The sequence below is a fragment of the Vipera ursinii genome, assembly GCF_947247035.1.
Source record: "Vipera ursinii genome assembly, chromosome: 2".
In the NCBI taxonomy this organism is placed as follows: Eukaryota; Metazoa; Chordata; class Lepidosauria; order Squamata; family Viperidae; genus Vipera; species Vipera ursinii.
In genome coordinates, this window is record NC_139513.1 from 265,239,250 (window position 1) to 265,255,654 (window position 16,405).

General features: G+C 38.5%; 1 protein-coding gene across 1 annotated transcript; it reads left to right on the plus strand.

Annotated features, from left to right (window-relative positions):
* Nucleotides 1-1,753: 1,753 nt before the first annotated feature.
* CD180 (CD180 molecule) lies at nucleotides 1,754-15,115 on the plus strand (the record flags this gene model as incomplete). Its single annotated transcript, XM_083353165.1, has 3 exons — nucleotides 1,754-1,843; nucleotides 10,405-10,571; nucleotides 12,386-15,115. The coding sequence occupies 3 exons, from the start codon at nucleotides 1,754-1,756 to the stop codon at nucleotides 14,100-14,102; spliced, it is 1,974 nt and encodes a 657-aa protein (XP_083209291.1). The 3' UTR covers nucleotides 14,103-15,115.
* Nucleotides 15,116-16,405: the final 1,290 nt, after the last annotated feature.

A 16,405-nucleotide genomic window follows, 5' to 3' on the forward strand; every position in this document is an offset into this window, starting at 1 on the left:
ACACACACACACACACACACACACACACACACACATCCCTAATAATTTTAAAAATACAAATCCCAGGCATATTTACATAAAAATATAAAATATTTGAACATTGGGATGGATAAAAAGAGCTATTTATTGTTAAAAACCATAAAAATAATAAAAACAACCATTTAAAACAAATATCTACTGTCTAAGCTTTCGCCGGTCCTCTGCCGGCATCATGAGAGTGAGCATCGAAGGTTGGAGAGTCCGCTTATAAGCCTATTCGGCTCTGTGCTCGTGATGGGCCCTGCTCTAAACAACCATAATTGTTCTGACTGCCTCGCATCCCCATTCTCACAATCCAGTCCTACCGTCCCATGTGTGTGTGTGTGTGTGTGTGTGTGTGTGTGTGTGTGTGTGTGTGTGAATATATAGGTGAATTCGGGAGATTGTTCAAATATTCAAGCATACAGGAGATGGAATTAGAAATTACTATTTGCTCAAGAATGCACATTCCCATCTCACCTATCAAAATGTCTGGCACCAAAATGGCACCAGTACCTTATACACAAATAGATGTGTTATAGGTACACAAGGAAGGGCATTAGGACACCTACAATTTAATGTTTTTCCATGGCAGAAGAACTAAACACCTCTACTTAGTAGATAAAGGTAAAGGTAAAGGTTCCCCCGCACAGGCATGCTAGTCATTTCCAACTCTAGGGGCCGGTGCTCATCTCCATTTCAAAGCCAAAGAGCCAGCGCTTGTCCGAGGATGTCTCTGTGGTCATGTGGCCGGCATGACTAGACGCCAAAGGCGCACGGAACGCTGTTACCTTCCCACCGTAGTGGTTCCTATTTTTCTACTTGCATTTTTATGTGCTTTCGGACTGCTAGGTTGGCAGAAGCTGGGACGAGTAACAGACGCACACTCTGCTACGTGGCACTCAGGATTCGACCCGCCAAACTGCCGACTTTCTGTTCTACAAGCTCAGCGTCCTAACCCACTGAGCCACCACGTCCTATTTGTAGATATTCTATTTGTAGATAGAAATGCACTAAACAAAGCTGTGCTATACAGTTACTTCAGTATTTTCCCTCCCTGTCTAATTTCTCAGTATATAATCTGAAGATTGTAAAGTTTTCCTTACTTGATGCTACTCTTAAATTTAATCTGACTTAAAATTTGAAAATGAAAGATTTGTTTGCCAGCAAGCCATATTTTATTCCATGGTTCTCTCATGTTTCCCAGTCCTTTATTACAGGCTCACTGATCAGACTCCTCAATCACTTATTTGGATCCCTCTAATAAGTTATCAGGGGGATCTCCAAGACTGTTTAAACAACTGTATTCCTACCCAATTCCTAGAAACAAAAGCAGTGATATTTTCAAGAAATGATATACTCAGAGAATTCAGTTATTTAAGAGTACCCACTTTTTACTTGGAATGTTATTCTAAGTAGAAGAAGTTGTTCTAATATTGGCTGCAAAATATAGCAAGTTTCTCACAAGGTCCTGAACATTTCCAATAATTTATGGCAAGAATGGTTCAAATATTTAGGAGATAAACCGAAAGTAGAAAAACAGAGCAAGAGGAGGAACTGAAAAAAGTATGCTTAACATCCTTGGGGTGTTAAGAGGAAACAACATCTTTTTCAGGCACTCTTTGGCCTCTCTTGAAGCATTAGATTCAAAATGCCTTTTCTGAACCCCATGCTAGAAAATTATTTTTCATCCGTCTTCCATTACAGGCGTGTGGAGAATCTAATCAAACTCTTAATGGTTTGCTGCACATATTGCTGGCTTCTGATGGGGCTTTTAGGTCTTAGCTATGAAGTCTCCAAGCCTCTCAATCAGATGTGCACTGAGGTGAGTGATCACTTATTTGTCTTTCTATTGGGAGAAAAGTAGCTTCAAGAAAGAATCAATAATTAATTTGGGAACAGTGAATACTTGCATGCTAACATTGGGTCACTGAAGGGCTGAAAGTCCTCTGCTGGGTAAAACAGAAAAATATAGAGATAAATGCAGTGCCTTAGGAGCACATTTGCTAGACAGAAAGCAAATTTGCTTCCCCCCCCAAAAAAAAATCAGGCTGATTTTGCACCCATTATTATAGCTAGTTGTGATTCTATTTTATTAGTTTCATATCCGCAGTGATACATATTAGCTAGATAGAATCATGTGCCTGCTTAGAAGCAGATACCATTTTGAAATTCCCACATAGGCAGTTCAAGGCAATAAACAAGCAAGCAAGCAGGTTAAGGTGGTCTATCTCTTCTCTATTTGTGGCCAAGAACCTTAAAACTAATAGGACCGAGGGAGATTGGAGATCTGCTGTTTAAGACACCATATGGAGTTTTCAGGCACCATTTGGAACTGGCATGTGCAGGGAACATTTGCCAAATGCTGCTGGACTAAGAGGGGCTAGGAGGAAAACAGACCATTGGCACTTTTTATCTACATGCACCAGGGGCTTTTGAACAGGTGCTTGGCTTTATAAGCAGTTTATATGCACCTCATTTCTGTACAACTAGACCTTGGGGTGTGATGCTTCTCACGGCACACTTACGCTCACTAACACAGACATCTTTTACAGCTGTTATGGAAAAGGCTAGCGGCCTCAGATTCCCTCAGGCTTTTTGAGTTGATCAAGTGATTGCTTTCTTGATATGTGCCCACCCCCCCCCCCCCAAAAAAAACAACCCAACCCAGGATGAAAAAAGTAAATGACTTGGCACATGTATGAATGGTGGTAAATGAAGTATCTTTCGGAAAGTTGTATATGCTTTAGTCCACTCACAGTTTGATCTTTCTTAACGGGTACTTCTTTGTCATGGAAGAACTCTACCACGTATAAACCTCTATTTCAACCATCTGAATGTACAGACTTTAAAACACTGATAATTGACAAACGTTAAAGTTGCAAGGTAATCAAGTAGCAGCCTCAGGAATGATCTTTTGTAAAAAGGGAGAAGGGCTTCGAAGTGCCCCACCAACTGAAGCCAGTGACTGTTGCTTTGAATGCTCCTGCAGTAATTGTCTGAATTATACAAAAAAAAATGATTAGAATTTACTGGGGGCTATTTTGGACTATGACTCAGTGCGCCAACCTGGTCTAGATGTAAAGACCAAAATCCAGGGCCAGGAACAGACACTCTGTATCTTCCAGATTTGTTGTGCTACTCACAACAAAGATAAATAACAGCAATATGGAAGACAACAGGCTTGTTTGGTGTTTATATCTTGCTGTAGTCAAAGTCAGCTCTCAGCAGTTTGCATAACTTAAACCAGGCAGAATTAAAATACCATTTATGATAAAAATGAATATAAACAGTCATAATAATTAAAACAAAATTAAAACCCCAAACTTCAGTGAATCATAAAATACAAGGAGAGTCTGGTCTAACCAGAATCGTCTTTGGAAGAGCTCTGTCTTTAGCATCTTCCTGAATGTACTTTGGAAAGGAGCCAGGCTAACCTCTACCTCCTTTTACTTCCTCAAAGTGGGTGACTAAGAATAATTTCTCTCAAGATGACTAATATGTCAGGCAGATTCTGGGGGAAGTAATCAGTCATGCACTTACCCATTTTTGTCCTTGGCTGCAGGAGCAGACAGTAACACTTGAAGGACAATGACATATCTGAAGGACATGTATACTTGATCAGCACCTAATCCAGTACAAGAATTAGATCCTAGGACCGCCAAGTACCCTTCCTTTCTCTGTATTTTAAGTACAGGGATTTGTGTCAATTAGGTTTATACATGTTAGACATTAAATATTAATTTATTCTTTTAAGTTATATTACCATTTCCTACAACAAAGCTGAATTTACTCTCACATCAGCCTGTTAGAGAACACTGTATGATTTCACTTCCCATATTTTAATATTTTCTTTTTACTAGCCCAGAAAATGTTTCCCATAATAGTTGAGTAATCTGAAAAAAGTTTACCAATGAAACTTTGAATATAACTTATATGATAATACGAAGAGCCTGTTTTGAGGTGTTTTTATTCTTTTAGCTTTTCTATTTTGACTTGCACTGATATTTTCTCTTTTTTTGTGTGTGAAGACAGGCAACATTTTTCCCCCCAATCCTTCACTAACTAAACCTGGCAACTGGTAACTTAATGCAATTTCCCATCTACTTTCATTAGTTTGGCTTTCACTCATGAAGAAAACTTCAAGTCAAAAACCCAAAAGGAATTGTAGATTAACAATCCTATTGCTCCTTCTTCACTAATTCCAGAACTCTTAAAGGTAAAGATAAAGGTTCCCCTGTACATGCATGCTAGTTGTTTCCAACTCTAGGGGCCGGTGCTCATCTCCATTTCAAAGCTGAAGAGCCAGCGCTTGTCCGAGGACATCTCCATGGTCATGTGGCCAGCATGACTAGACGCCAAAGGCGCACCTTCCCACCGTAGTGGTCCCTATTTTTCTACTTGCATTTTTATGTGCTTTCAAACTGTTAGGTTGGCAGAAGCTGGGACGAGTAACAGGAGTTCACTCTGTTACGCGGCACTCAGGATTCGACCTGCCAAACTGCCGACCTTCTGATTGACAAGCTCAGCATCCTAACCCACTGAGCCACCCATACTAAGCTCCTAGGTATACTTAATTTATGATAGACTTCAATAGGGGAATATTTCAAAAAGTGCCGATTGTTTACATAAGTCACAAGGATCCATTCTCCAGCTTTTCCCATCTTTGAAGTACCCTGAAACATCTTTGTAATACATTGAGTACAACAGTGCTCTTAGGTTTTTATCTGGGGAATGTTCAATTCTGAAAAGTTAGTCACAACAACAGTTTGGTTGATATGGGTTTTATAGCAAAAATATCTAAATGAAGTATTAGCTGAGAAGATCTCTCTATTCCCCATACAAACTTGTTTTCAACAAATATATTATGGCAGCTTAATTTATAATAATCTATACATATTGACTTAAACATTCCATGAAATCAGTTTGATCTGCTCCTAAATTCATAGCCTAAATAACATAGTAATACAAATATTTTTCCAGGTTGTTCTCATATTAAAAAAAAAACCCAAACAAGGAAGCAAAGCAGCTGAAGAACTACACTGACATCTAGATAGGAAATGTTTAGAGTCAATTTTATCATATTTATTTTCTAGGTTTTTTTTTTCTTAGATACATGAATGAATCAATACGATATTACATTTTCTCAAATGTAATGAATATTACATTTCCCCAACAATTCAAAAATAGTTTTGACTGAGTAATTTTGAGAATATTGGAAACCTAGGAAGGAAGACCAGATCCCACCTAAAGAAAAGATAAGCAAGACATATTCTTTCTAATCCAGGATCATTGGTTCTGTCTGTTCTTCCATTGTGAATTCCTTCATTCCATCTCCTGTCCTCTAAACCTGCTGTGATGGCCTAGTGAATTTGCAACTTTCTGTGAGACCAGATTCTTTGGTGCAGAATGGGTGGCTGGGGCTGGCCCCAACAAAGTTACTGGAGAATAGTGATTCCTTACATTGTCATTTTCCATAGGATGCTAATATTACAGGTGCTGTCTAAAACAGAGCAACAGTACTTATTTGTAGTAGGTCAAGTTGGCCTATACTACAGTATCTTTGTTGTTGTTAGTTGCGAAGTCATGTCTGACCCATCATGACCCCTTTGGACAACATTCCTCCAGGCCTTCCTGTCATCTACCATCTTCTGGAGTCCATTTAAGATCATGCCTACTGCTTCAGTGACTCCATCCAGCCACCTCATTCTCTGTCGTCCTCTTCTTCTATTGCCCTCAATCTTTCCCACCATTAGGCTCTTCTCCAGTGAGTCCTTCCTTCTCATTAGGTGGCCAAAGTATTTGAGTTTCAACTTCAGGATCTGGCCTTCTAAAGAGCAGTCAAGGTTGATCTTCTCCATGACTGACAAGGGACTTGCAGGAGTCTTCTCCAGCACGATAGTTCAAAGGCTTCAATTCTTTGATGCTCAGCCTTTCTTATGGTCCAACTTTCACAGTCATACATTGCAACTGGAAAGACCATAGCCTTGACTATATGCACTTTTGTGGGCAGGGTGATGTCTCTGCTTTTTAGTGTGCTGTCTAGATTTGCCATGGCTTTCCTCCCAAGGAGCAAGCATCTTTTAATTTCTTGGCTTCAGTCCTCATCTGTGGTGATCTTGGAGCCCAGGAAAATAAAATCTGTCACTACCTCCATTTCTTCCCCATCTATTTGCCAGGAATTGAGAGGGCCGGATGCCATGATCTTGGTTTTCTTAATGTTAAGTTTCAACCCAAGTTTTGCACTCTCCTTCACCTGCAACAAGAGGCTCTTTAGTTCCTCTTCACTTTCTGCCATTAGAGTGGTATCATCTGCATATCTTAGGTTGTTGATATTTCTCTCGGCAATCTTAATTCCAACTTTCGATTCATCTAGCCCTGCCTTTCTCATTATATGCTCTGCATATAAATTAAATAGGCAGGGTGACAGTATACAGCCTTGCTGGACTCCTTTCCCAATTTTGAACCAATCAGTGGTTCCGTGTCCAGTTCTCACTGTTGCTTCTTGACTTGCATATAGGTTTCTCAACAGACAAATGAGATGGTCTGGTACTCCCATTTCTTTAAGAACTTTCCACAGTTTGTTGTGATTCACACAATCAAATGCTTTAGCGTAGTCAATGAAGCAGAAGTAGATGTCTTTCTGGAACTCCCTAGCTTTCTCCATGATCCAGGGTATGTTGGCAATTTAATCTCTAGTTCCTCTGCCTCTTCAAAATTCTGCCTGTTCTATTGGTAGTTCTCGATCCACATACTGCTGGAGTCTAGCTTGTAGGATTTTAAGCATAACTTTACTAGCATGTGAAATGAGTGCAATGCTGTGATAGTTTGAACATTTTTTTGGCACTGCCTTTCTTTGGAATTGGAATGTAAACTGATCTTTTCCAATCCCATGGCCACTGTTGAGTTTTCCAAATTTGCTGGCAAATTGAGTGTAGCACTTTTACTGCATTGTCTTTTAAGATTTTGAATAGCTCAGTTGGAATACTGTCACCTCCATTAGTTTTGTTGTTGCTCAGCTTTTCTAAGACCCATTTCACTTCACATTCTAGGATGTCTGGCTCAAGGTCAGTGACCACCTCAATGTGTTTATCAGGGACATTAAGCTCATTGTTGTATAGTTCTTCTGTGTAATTTTGCCACCTCTTCTTAATCTCTTCTACCTCTGTTAGGTCCCTGCCATTTTGGTCCTTTATCATGCCCATTTTTGTATTAAACGTTCCCTTCATCTCTCCAGTTTTTTTGAAGAGATCTCTGCTCCTCCCTATTCTATTATTTTCTTCTATTTCTTTGCACTGTTCATTTAAGAAGGCATTCTTATCTCTTCTACCTATTCTCTGGAATTTTGCATTCAATTGTGTGTATCTTTCTTTTTCTCCCTTGCCTTTCGCTTCCCTCCTTTCCTCAGTTATTTGCAAAGCTTCCTCAGACAGCCATTTTGCTTTCTTGCATTTCTTTTTCTTTGGGATGGTTTTAGTTGCTACCTCTTGTACAATGTTGTGAACCTCCATCCATAGTTCTTCAGGCACTCTGTCTATCAGATCTAATTCTTTAAATCTGTCACTTCTACTGTATATTCGTCAGGGATATGTTTTTGTTCATACCTGAGTGGCCTAGTGCTTTTCCCTAATTTCTTCAGTTTAAGCCTAAATTTTGCAATGAGAAGCTCATGGTCTGAGCCACAGTCAGCTCTGGGTCTTGTTTTACTGACTGTATAGAGCTTCTCCATCTTTGGCTGCAGAGCACATAGTAAATATGATTTCTGTGTTGGCCATCTGGTGATGTCCATGTGTAGAGCTGTCTCTTGGGTTGTTGGAAAAGAGTGTTTGCTATGACCATCGTATTCTCTTAACAAAATTCTGTCAGCCTGTGCCCTGCTTCATTTTGTACTCCAAGGCCAAACTTGCCTGTTATTCCGGTTATATTTTGGCTTCCTACTTTAGCATTCCAATCCCCCATGATGGTAAGGACATCATTTTTTGGTGTTAGTTCTATAAGGTGCTCTAGGGCTTCATAGAACTGGTCAATTTCATCCTCTTCAGCACCTGTGGTTGGGGCATAGACTTGGACTACTGTGATATTGAATGGTTTGCCTTGGATTCAAACTGAGATCATTCTGTCATTTTGAGGATTGTATCCCAGTATTGCTTTTCCTACTCTTTTATTGACTATGAAGGCTACTCCATTTCTTCTGAGGGATTCTTGCCCACAGTATTATACCTGATGGTCATCTGAATTCCTGTCCATTTTAGTTTGCTGATACCTAAGATGTCGATGTTCAGTCTTGTCATCTCTTTTTTGACCACATCCAGCTTGCCTTGATTTGTGGATCTTACATTCCAGGTTCCTATGGAGAATAAATCTACAGCATCGGACTTTCCTTTCACCACCAGATAGATCCACAGCTGAGCGTCCTTACGGCTTTGACCCAGTTGCTTCATTCTTTCTGGCGCTACTAGTACTAGCCCTCTGCTCTTCCCCAGTAGAATATTGGATGCCTTCTGACCTGAAGGGCTCATCTTCCAGCGTCATATCTTTTTGCCTTTTGGTACTGTCCATGGGGTTTTCGTGGCAAAGATACTGGAATGGGTTGCCATTTCCTTCTCTAGTGGATCACGTTTTGTCAAAACTCTCTGCTATGACCTATCCATCTTGGGTGGCCCTGCATGGCATAGCTCATAGCTTCATTGAATTACACAAACCCCTTCACCACAACAAGGCAGTAATCCATGAAGAGAACTATAGTAACTAGATAAGGTATTTTGAATGGAAAGAAATTAAAACTATTAAAAATGCTTTGTAGAAACAAGGGTCTTTGGTTATGCTCTTTCTGTTCACTTTCTAATGATATTTCTAATTGTTCTCTTCTTGACAGGAAAATTATATCCTAGCTGAAGAAAATTGTGTTCTGTGATTATTGTATTTAGTATCATTTTCTCCAAGATTTTGAGAAATTCACACTAGAATTGAATGCAGTGTGTTTTACTTACATATTTATTTATTGTGCAACATGGTAGAGAATCCCATCTGCAGTTATAATATTTTGAGAAATATTGTCAAGGTCATGTATGCATTATATAGTCATAATTTTTAATCATTTATCATTTGTTAAACTGTAAACTTATTGTGAACTCTGCATTAAAAATGAATAGAAAGCTTGTATGTGAGATTAGTATTTCACACTGAGCATTGTACACTAGACACTATCAAAAACCCCTGTAAGCCATATGTCAACAGTATATGAAATCATGAACTTTCAATATCAATCATTTGGTTGTTGTTTTTTCCTGTAATACTGATTTTTTTAAAATTGTCCATTATATGGCAGCAGCAACAGACAAATGGTAGTATATACATTTTAGTGAAGTGTCAATAACAAGGAAAATACTGTTAGCATTACCGGTAATTTTTAAAAGAAATGTTAAACAGAGGGACAAAATGTTATTTTCTGACCCTTTTTATTCATTCCAAAAGGTGCATAATTTGGTGTAACCTTTATAATTTGCCCTTCCTCCACAGAGGTAATGAAAGTTTACATCAGATTCCTAGCAGTGTCATTTCTAATGATAGCTCAGTTTTGTCCCTGATAGAGATTTTAAAAAAGAGTGCGGGTCAGGTTTCTGATTTGTTGTGTTAGCATATTTAGCTACATGTTGGCATATTTACTTAAAATACAATGGTTTCATTAAAAACATAAAACTGGAGAGATACACATAATACATTCACATATATCAGTAGTCCTCAATTTACAGCAATTGTTTAAATGACTTTCAAATTTACAAGGGCACTGAAAAAGTGACTAATAACCAGTCTTCACTCTTAAGACCATTACAGTATCTCCAAAGTCATGTAATCAAATTTTGGGCGCTTGGCAAACAGCATGTATTTATGATGGTTGTAACATCCAGAGCCCCTGGGATTGTCATTTGCAACTTTCATAGAGCCTTGGTGGAGCAGTGGGCTAATGCCTCCTCAAGTAACACCAGCTGCCTGCAATTAGTGCAGGTTCGCATCCCACCAGGCTCAAGGTTGACTCAGCCTTCCATCCTTCCGAGGTAGGTAAAATGAGGACCCAGATTGTTGGGGGCAATTAAGCTGACTTTGTAATAATGCCGCTTGGAGGGGGTGTGAAAGCCCTAATAAGCAGGCATATACATAGGATGAAGGCTACTGCTAAGCTTGTAAGCCGCCCTGAGTCTTCGGAGAAGGGCGGGATATAAATGGAATTAAAATAAAAAAAAATAAAAAAAATAGAGAGCTTCTGACAGGCGAAGTCAATGGGGAAACCAGTTTCACTTAATGAAACTGAAATTCTGGGCTCAGTTGTCAAGGATTACCTACCGTGATATACTGCATGTATCTAACTTGATATATAATTTTTTTCAGTTTTTTATTAATACAAGCTACAGTTGCGAAGGTTTAGGATTGAGAGAGATTCCAGAACAACTGCCTTTCACTACCGAAGTTCTTGATTTCAGCTTCAACTTCCTATATCTGCTTCAGCAATCAACATTCAGCAGGCTGAAGGCCCTGGTGCACCTGGACTTAACAAGGTAGATACGTTGGTTGAATTTTTATACTGCCCAGTTGCAGAATGCTCTGGGATGTTTACAAAGTTAAAACAAACAAAAAGAATAACATAACATCCTTCGATACCACCTCCATTTAAAAGCATTCACTCAAATGCTCAGTCAAGACCTAGAAAAACTGGTTTTAAAGAATTTCTTGAGAGCGGACAAGGTGGAGGGCATATGAATTTTCCATGGGAAGCTATTGCAATAGACAGTTGTGCAACAGAGAGAGTTCAGTGTTGCTGCATAACATTACTTGCCTGACAGGACCTGAAGCAAGCTGACTTTATTGATGCACACAGGCTGGGCAGACACACTGAGAAATAGACTTATTTTTTTATTTTTTATTTTAATTCCATTTATATCCCGCCCTTCTCCAAAGACTCAGGGCGGCTTACAAGCTTAGCAGTAGCCTTCATTCTATGTATATGCTTGCTTATTAGGGCTTTCAAACACCCCCCCAAGCGGCATTATTACAAAGTCAGCTTATTGCCCCCAACAATCTGGGTCCTCATTTTACCTACCTCGGAAGGATGGAAGGCTGAGTCAACCTTGAGCCTGGTGGGATGCGAACCTGCACTAATTGCAGGCAGCTGGTGTTACTTAAGGAGGCATTAGCCCACTGCTCCACCAAGGCTCCTTAGATTCTGTCTTCCCTTCAAAATTTCAAGATGGTTCACATGACTATTCTTCTCCACCGTTTTATCTTCACAATATCTCTGTGAGGTAGACCGACCTGAGAGAAAATGGCTGAGTAAAAATTTCTTTGTGAACCATGATAGTTAAATATGGAATTGAACTCAAGTCTGCTGGGACCTATTACAACACTACAGGTAGTGCTTAAGTTACAACAGTTCGTTTCGTGACAGTTTGAAGTTACAATGGCACTGGCAAAAAGTGACTTATGATCATTTTTCCACATGTGATTTACACTTGAATACTTGACAACTCATTCATATTTCTGACTGTTGCTGTGTCCCAAGGTCATGTGATCACCTTTTGTGACCTTCTGACAAGCAAAGTCAATGGGAAAGCCAGATTCACTTAACAACAGTGTTACTAATTTAACAACTGCAGTGGTTCACTTAACAAATGTGGCAAAAAAAATTGGTAAATGGAGCAAAACTCACTTAACAAATTTCTCACGATATAAATTTGGATACAATTGTGTTTGTAAGCCAAGGGCTATCTGTACTCTGATTTTTTTTTCCATATCTCTTTTTATGCTCTCAGTTTTTTTCATATATTGCTGTTGTGGATGAAGTTCTAAAAGTCTCAATAATAGTTGCAATAATCTTCAAAAATTAGAGTTCTAGAAAACATGAAAACTTGCAGTTGTTTGGTAATAAAGGCATTGGTTCTGTATGTGTACATTTAAGTGCACTTGTCGATAAGGCAGCTTTTATTTCTTGTAATATTTGACATCAGCTTTAAAATATTACCAGAACTTGTCCTGTACTTTCATGTGGAAATTTTATTTCCTACAGTTTTTTTTTCAAGGATTCACTCAAGAAAATAAATTTGAATAAATCTTAATCAGAGTTTGCAAGCTTGTAACACTCCTTCTGAACTTGTAATTGATAGGTATTTGTCTTGTTTAAAGAGACAAATCATGATGTGCTTTGATAACCATCTAAAATCTGTTAATGTTGATTGGATCCCTAAATTTATTGAAAAATGAAATGTTTCATTTAACTACCTAGTTACCTAATGATCTCCTGAAACAAAAATAAGGCATATATTTCAATTACAGTTGTACTTTGTTTTTAATACCAGATTTTGTTTTCTTTTAAAAGGTGTCAGATTAATTGGGTATATGAAGGCACTTTCGAAAGCAATATTTTCCTGGAAACTGTAGTCTTTACTGGAAATAATCTTCTCTTTCTGGCCTCAACAGCGTTTATGGGTCCGCAGTGTCTGAAGCATCTTGATCTAACCCAAACAGGGATCACTACATTAGCATTTATCCCAATGCAGGACCTACACAACATAGAAACACTGTTACTAGGAAGCAACCATATCCAAACATTGGAGCTGCTATCAGATTTTCCAACTAGAAAGCTGAAATACCTGGATTTACAGATGAACAGTATACAAACAATATCAATTAGAGACATAGAGGCATTAAAACAAGCTAACAATCTGACTCTTAATCTTAGGGACAATAAGATCATGCACATAGAGCCCAAGGCTTTTAATTCATTTTCCTTCTACAGTTTGGACTTTGGCAGTTGTAGTAATATTTCAGTGATATTGGATGGATTGCAAGGTGTCAGCACTGCTATCCTTTGGCTGGGCACTTTTTTGGGTGTACACAACCGTCCTATTCAAGAGAGCACATTGCAAGGCATATGCAACATCTCTGTAGACTATCTCACTCTACAATATCACTCTTTCCTAGAACCTTCTGGTGACACTTTCCAATGTTTGTCCAAACTGAAAAGATTGGACTTGACCCATACCTCCCTTTCTAAGCTACAGAGTCTTCCTCAGATGAATTTACTGAAAGAATTAAATCTCAATCGGAATTACTTTTCGAATCTCTGTGACATCCACTTTTCTGTTTTCCCTTCTCTTACCCATATCTATATCCAGCAGAATCATAAAGCCATGGAGTTGGGTTTTAGATGTTTGGAATCCTTGCCAAAGCTTCAACACCTTGATTTGAGTGGGAGTCACATACAAAGCCTAGACTGCTGCAGCAACCAACTTCATGGCCTGATTGGCTTGCAACACCTCAATTTAAGTCACAATTACAAACTTTCATTTCACAACACAACATTTAATGAATGTTCTAACTTGAAAGTTCTTGATCTCTCTTTTACACGTATTGTCATCAATAATTCTCAAGGCCCATTCCACAATCTACATTCTTTGCAGATGCTTAACCTTTCTTTCTCTCATATTGATACAAGCAAGCAGAATATTTTGCAAGGTCTAAGCAGCCTGCTTGTCTTAAATATGAATGGAAATACCTTTAAATCTGGCACAATTTTCAATGACAACTTTTTTCAGAAAGCAACCAATCTAAAGGTATTAACCTTAGCTTCTTGCCAATTAATAGCTATAGAAGCTAAAGCATTTTCTGCCCTCAGCAAGTTAAAACATGTGGATCTGCATCATAACAATCTTACTGCATTCTGTTCAGATGTGTTTTCCAATCTCAGGAACATTTATCTCAATTTTGCCAATAATAGGATCCATATTATCCCACATGATTTGTTGACTCGAATATCTGGCCAGAGTATAATCAATTTAAGTTACAATCCACTGGAATGCACCTGTTCTAATATTGGACTATTAACTTGGTACAAGGAAAACATAGATAAAATTGAAGATTCTGAACAGACCTTGTGCGCTGAGCCCAAATCACTAAGCAGTACTAAGCTTTTCTCTATAAATCTGTCCTGTGGATATAGCAGTGCACAAATAGCATTGATTACTCTTGTTGTGATAATAGTAATTGTAGTGACCTTCATTTTGATCATTTATGCTTTAAAGAAAAAATATTAGCAGATAGAAGCTTTTGAGAGAAAGTAAGTATGTAGGAATTTTTTTAAAATGTAGGAATATATTTCTTAATAGAAAGGCATTTTTTAAACATCAATAAGTGTTTCTTTTCCTTCTTATATCAATATTACATCAGTTAATTCTGACAACATAGATTAGAGAAAATGATTGCAAAGGAGGGAAATCAGTGTGCGTTGTTTAGTATTGCATTTTCCAAATGTTTATTCCTAATTTCATTCTCTCAATGTGTTAGGTTATAACAGGATACCCCAAGCTCTCATTGTTGTTGCAGGTAGGAGAAGAACAGAGTAATGTAATATTCTAGAAAACAGGAGAGAACTCAATTTTCCAATTGATTTAATGATGTAAAAATATCAAGATTACATGCCCTTCATCCTCCCCTTTTCCTCTGAAACCTTTTTTTTACTCATTAGTACAGTGATACCAAACCTATGACATGCATGTCAAAGGTGGCACACCATGACATTTTTGGTGATATGCCAATGTTCACCATCACCCAACAACACTAATCTTGAAAGCACACAGTTTTCACACAATTTTTAGAGGCTATGGAGACTGTGCTTTTGTGTAGCCCTACACCCTCCAAAAATGAATTTGTTTTACTTATATTTCATTTTTGTAATTATATGATATTTATTTATATAAAATACAGCACCACACAATTGGACTGAATTTTTTAAAATAAATATGTAGAAAATTATGTCTTTTTTGTTCGGGGATGGGGATAGTGGTAACACACCAGCAGAGTCAAGTTAGTCATTTTCCAAATTTTTGATATGCCAAGCTCCAAAGTTTCACTATAATATATAAAAGTTACTTATTTTCCCCCAAGCCCTGTAAAGGGTTTAATACCAATATGTTAATATACCAGAACATACACTTTTTTTACACTGGTGGTTTTATGAGGTTTGTTTCTTCCTCTAAATAAAGATGAAGTATACCTTATACCAGTGATGGCGAACCTTTCAGAGACCGAGTGCCCAAACTGCAACCAAACCCCGCTTATGTATTGATGGGTGTTGGGTAGGCGTGGCCCAATTGTGTGGGCATGGCCCATTGGGTGGGCATGGCTGCAGTGGTAATGGCAGACTGGGTGGGACTAAAAAGTTCAATCAATCAATTCCAACTTTACGGAATCTTTTTTTCCTGCGAGAAGTTGAAATTGTTTGATTGATTGAACCTTTTTTCTTTGGCACACGGTGGCGGGGGCCTAAAGCGAAAAGGTTTTATAAAATCCAGATGAAGGCCTAGGACTGGGGCGATGGTGTGCGTGCTCAGAGAGGGCTCTGCATGCCACCTGTGCCATAGGTTCGCCATCACGGCCTTATACCTTCTATTACATTTCATAAAATGTAAACATATTTTACCTGTAATTCTAAAGCATAGTTTAGCTTCAGTGACTGAGCCTACAGTTCTGTCCTTCTTTTTTGTACTCTATTTTCTAGAACAGGGTTCCCAACCTTTTTGGCTTTGTTGGCTGGCAGTGGTGGTGGCAGCAAGCGGGTAGGGGATGTTTTGCGTTTGTGCCCACCACTTACACCAGTGGAGCTTTGCACCCTTGTCAGCCACTTGTGCAGCCCAGTTCCCAACAGGCCATGGCCAGGGACGGGGACTCTTGTTCTAGAGTAACCTTAAGGATATTGGTCATGATGGATTTTCTTTTCTTTTATTATGATTTGCTAGTCTGTGTGAACTTAGACATTAGAGAAGCATACAGTTAGAGGTTCTGATCTTGGTTCATGTCTGCATATTATAATTGCATTTTTACTGCTAAAAATGACAGACTATAATTGAAAATCAATATGTTTTATCATCAAGATTCATGAACACAGCCCAAAAATGTTTGATTAATATATATAGGGCTACTGAGACATGGTGGCACAGCGGTTAGAATACAGTATTGCAGGCTGATTCATTCCTCACTGCCAGGAGTTCGAGAATAGAATAGAATAGAATAGAATAGAATAGAATAGAATAGAATAGAATAGAATAGAATAGAATAGAATAGAATAGAATAGAATAGAATAGAATAGAATAGAATAGGAGAGGAGAGGAGAGGAGAGGAGAGGAGAGGAGAGGAGAGGAGAGGAGAGGAGAGGAGAGGAGAGGAGAGGAGAGGAGAGGAGAGATAGAAGGAACCTTGGAAGTCTTCTAGTCCAGCCTCTGCTTGAGGAGAACCTATACTGTTCTAGTCTTAAAAAATCTCCAGTGAGGAGAGGGGTAAGCTGTTCCACTGATTGATTGTTATCATTGTCAGGAAGTTTCTCCTTAATTCCAGGTTGCTT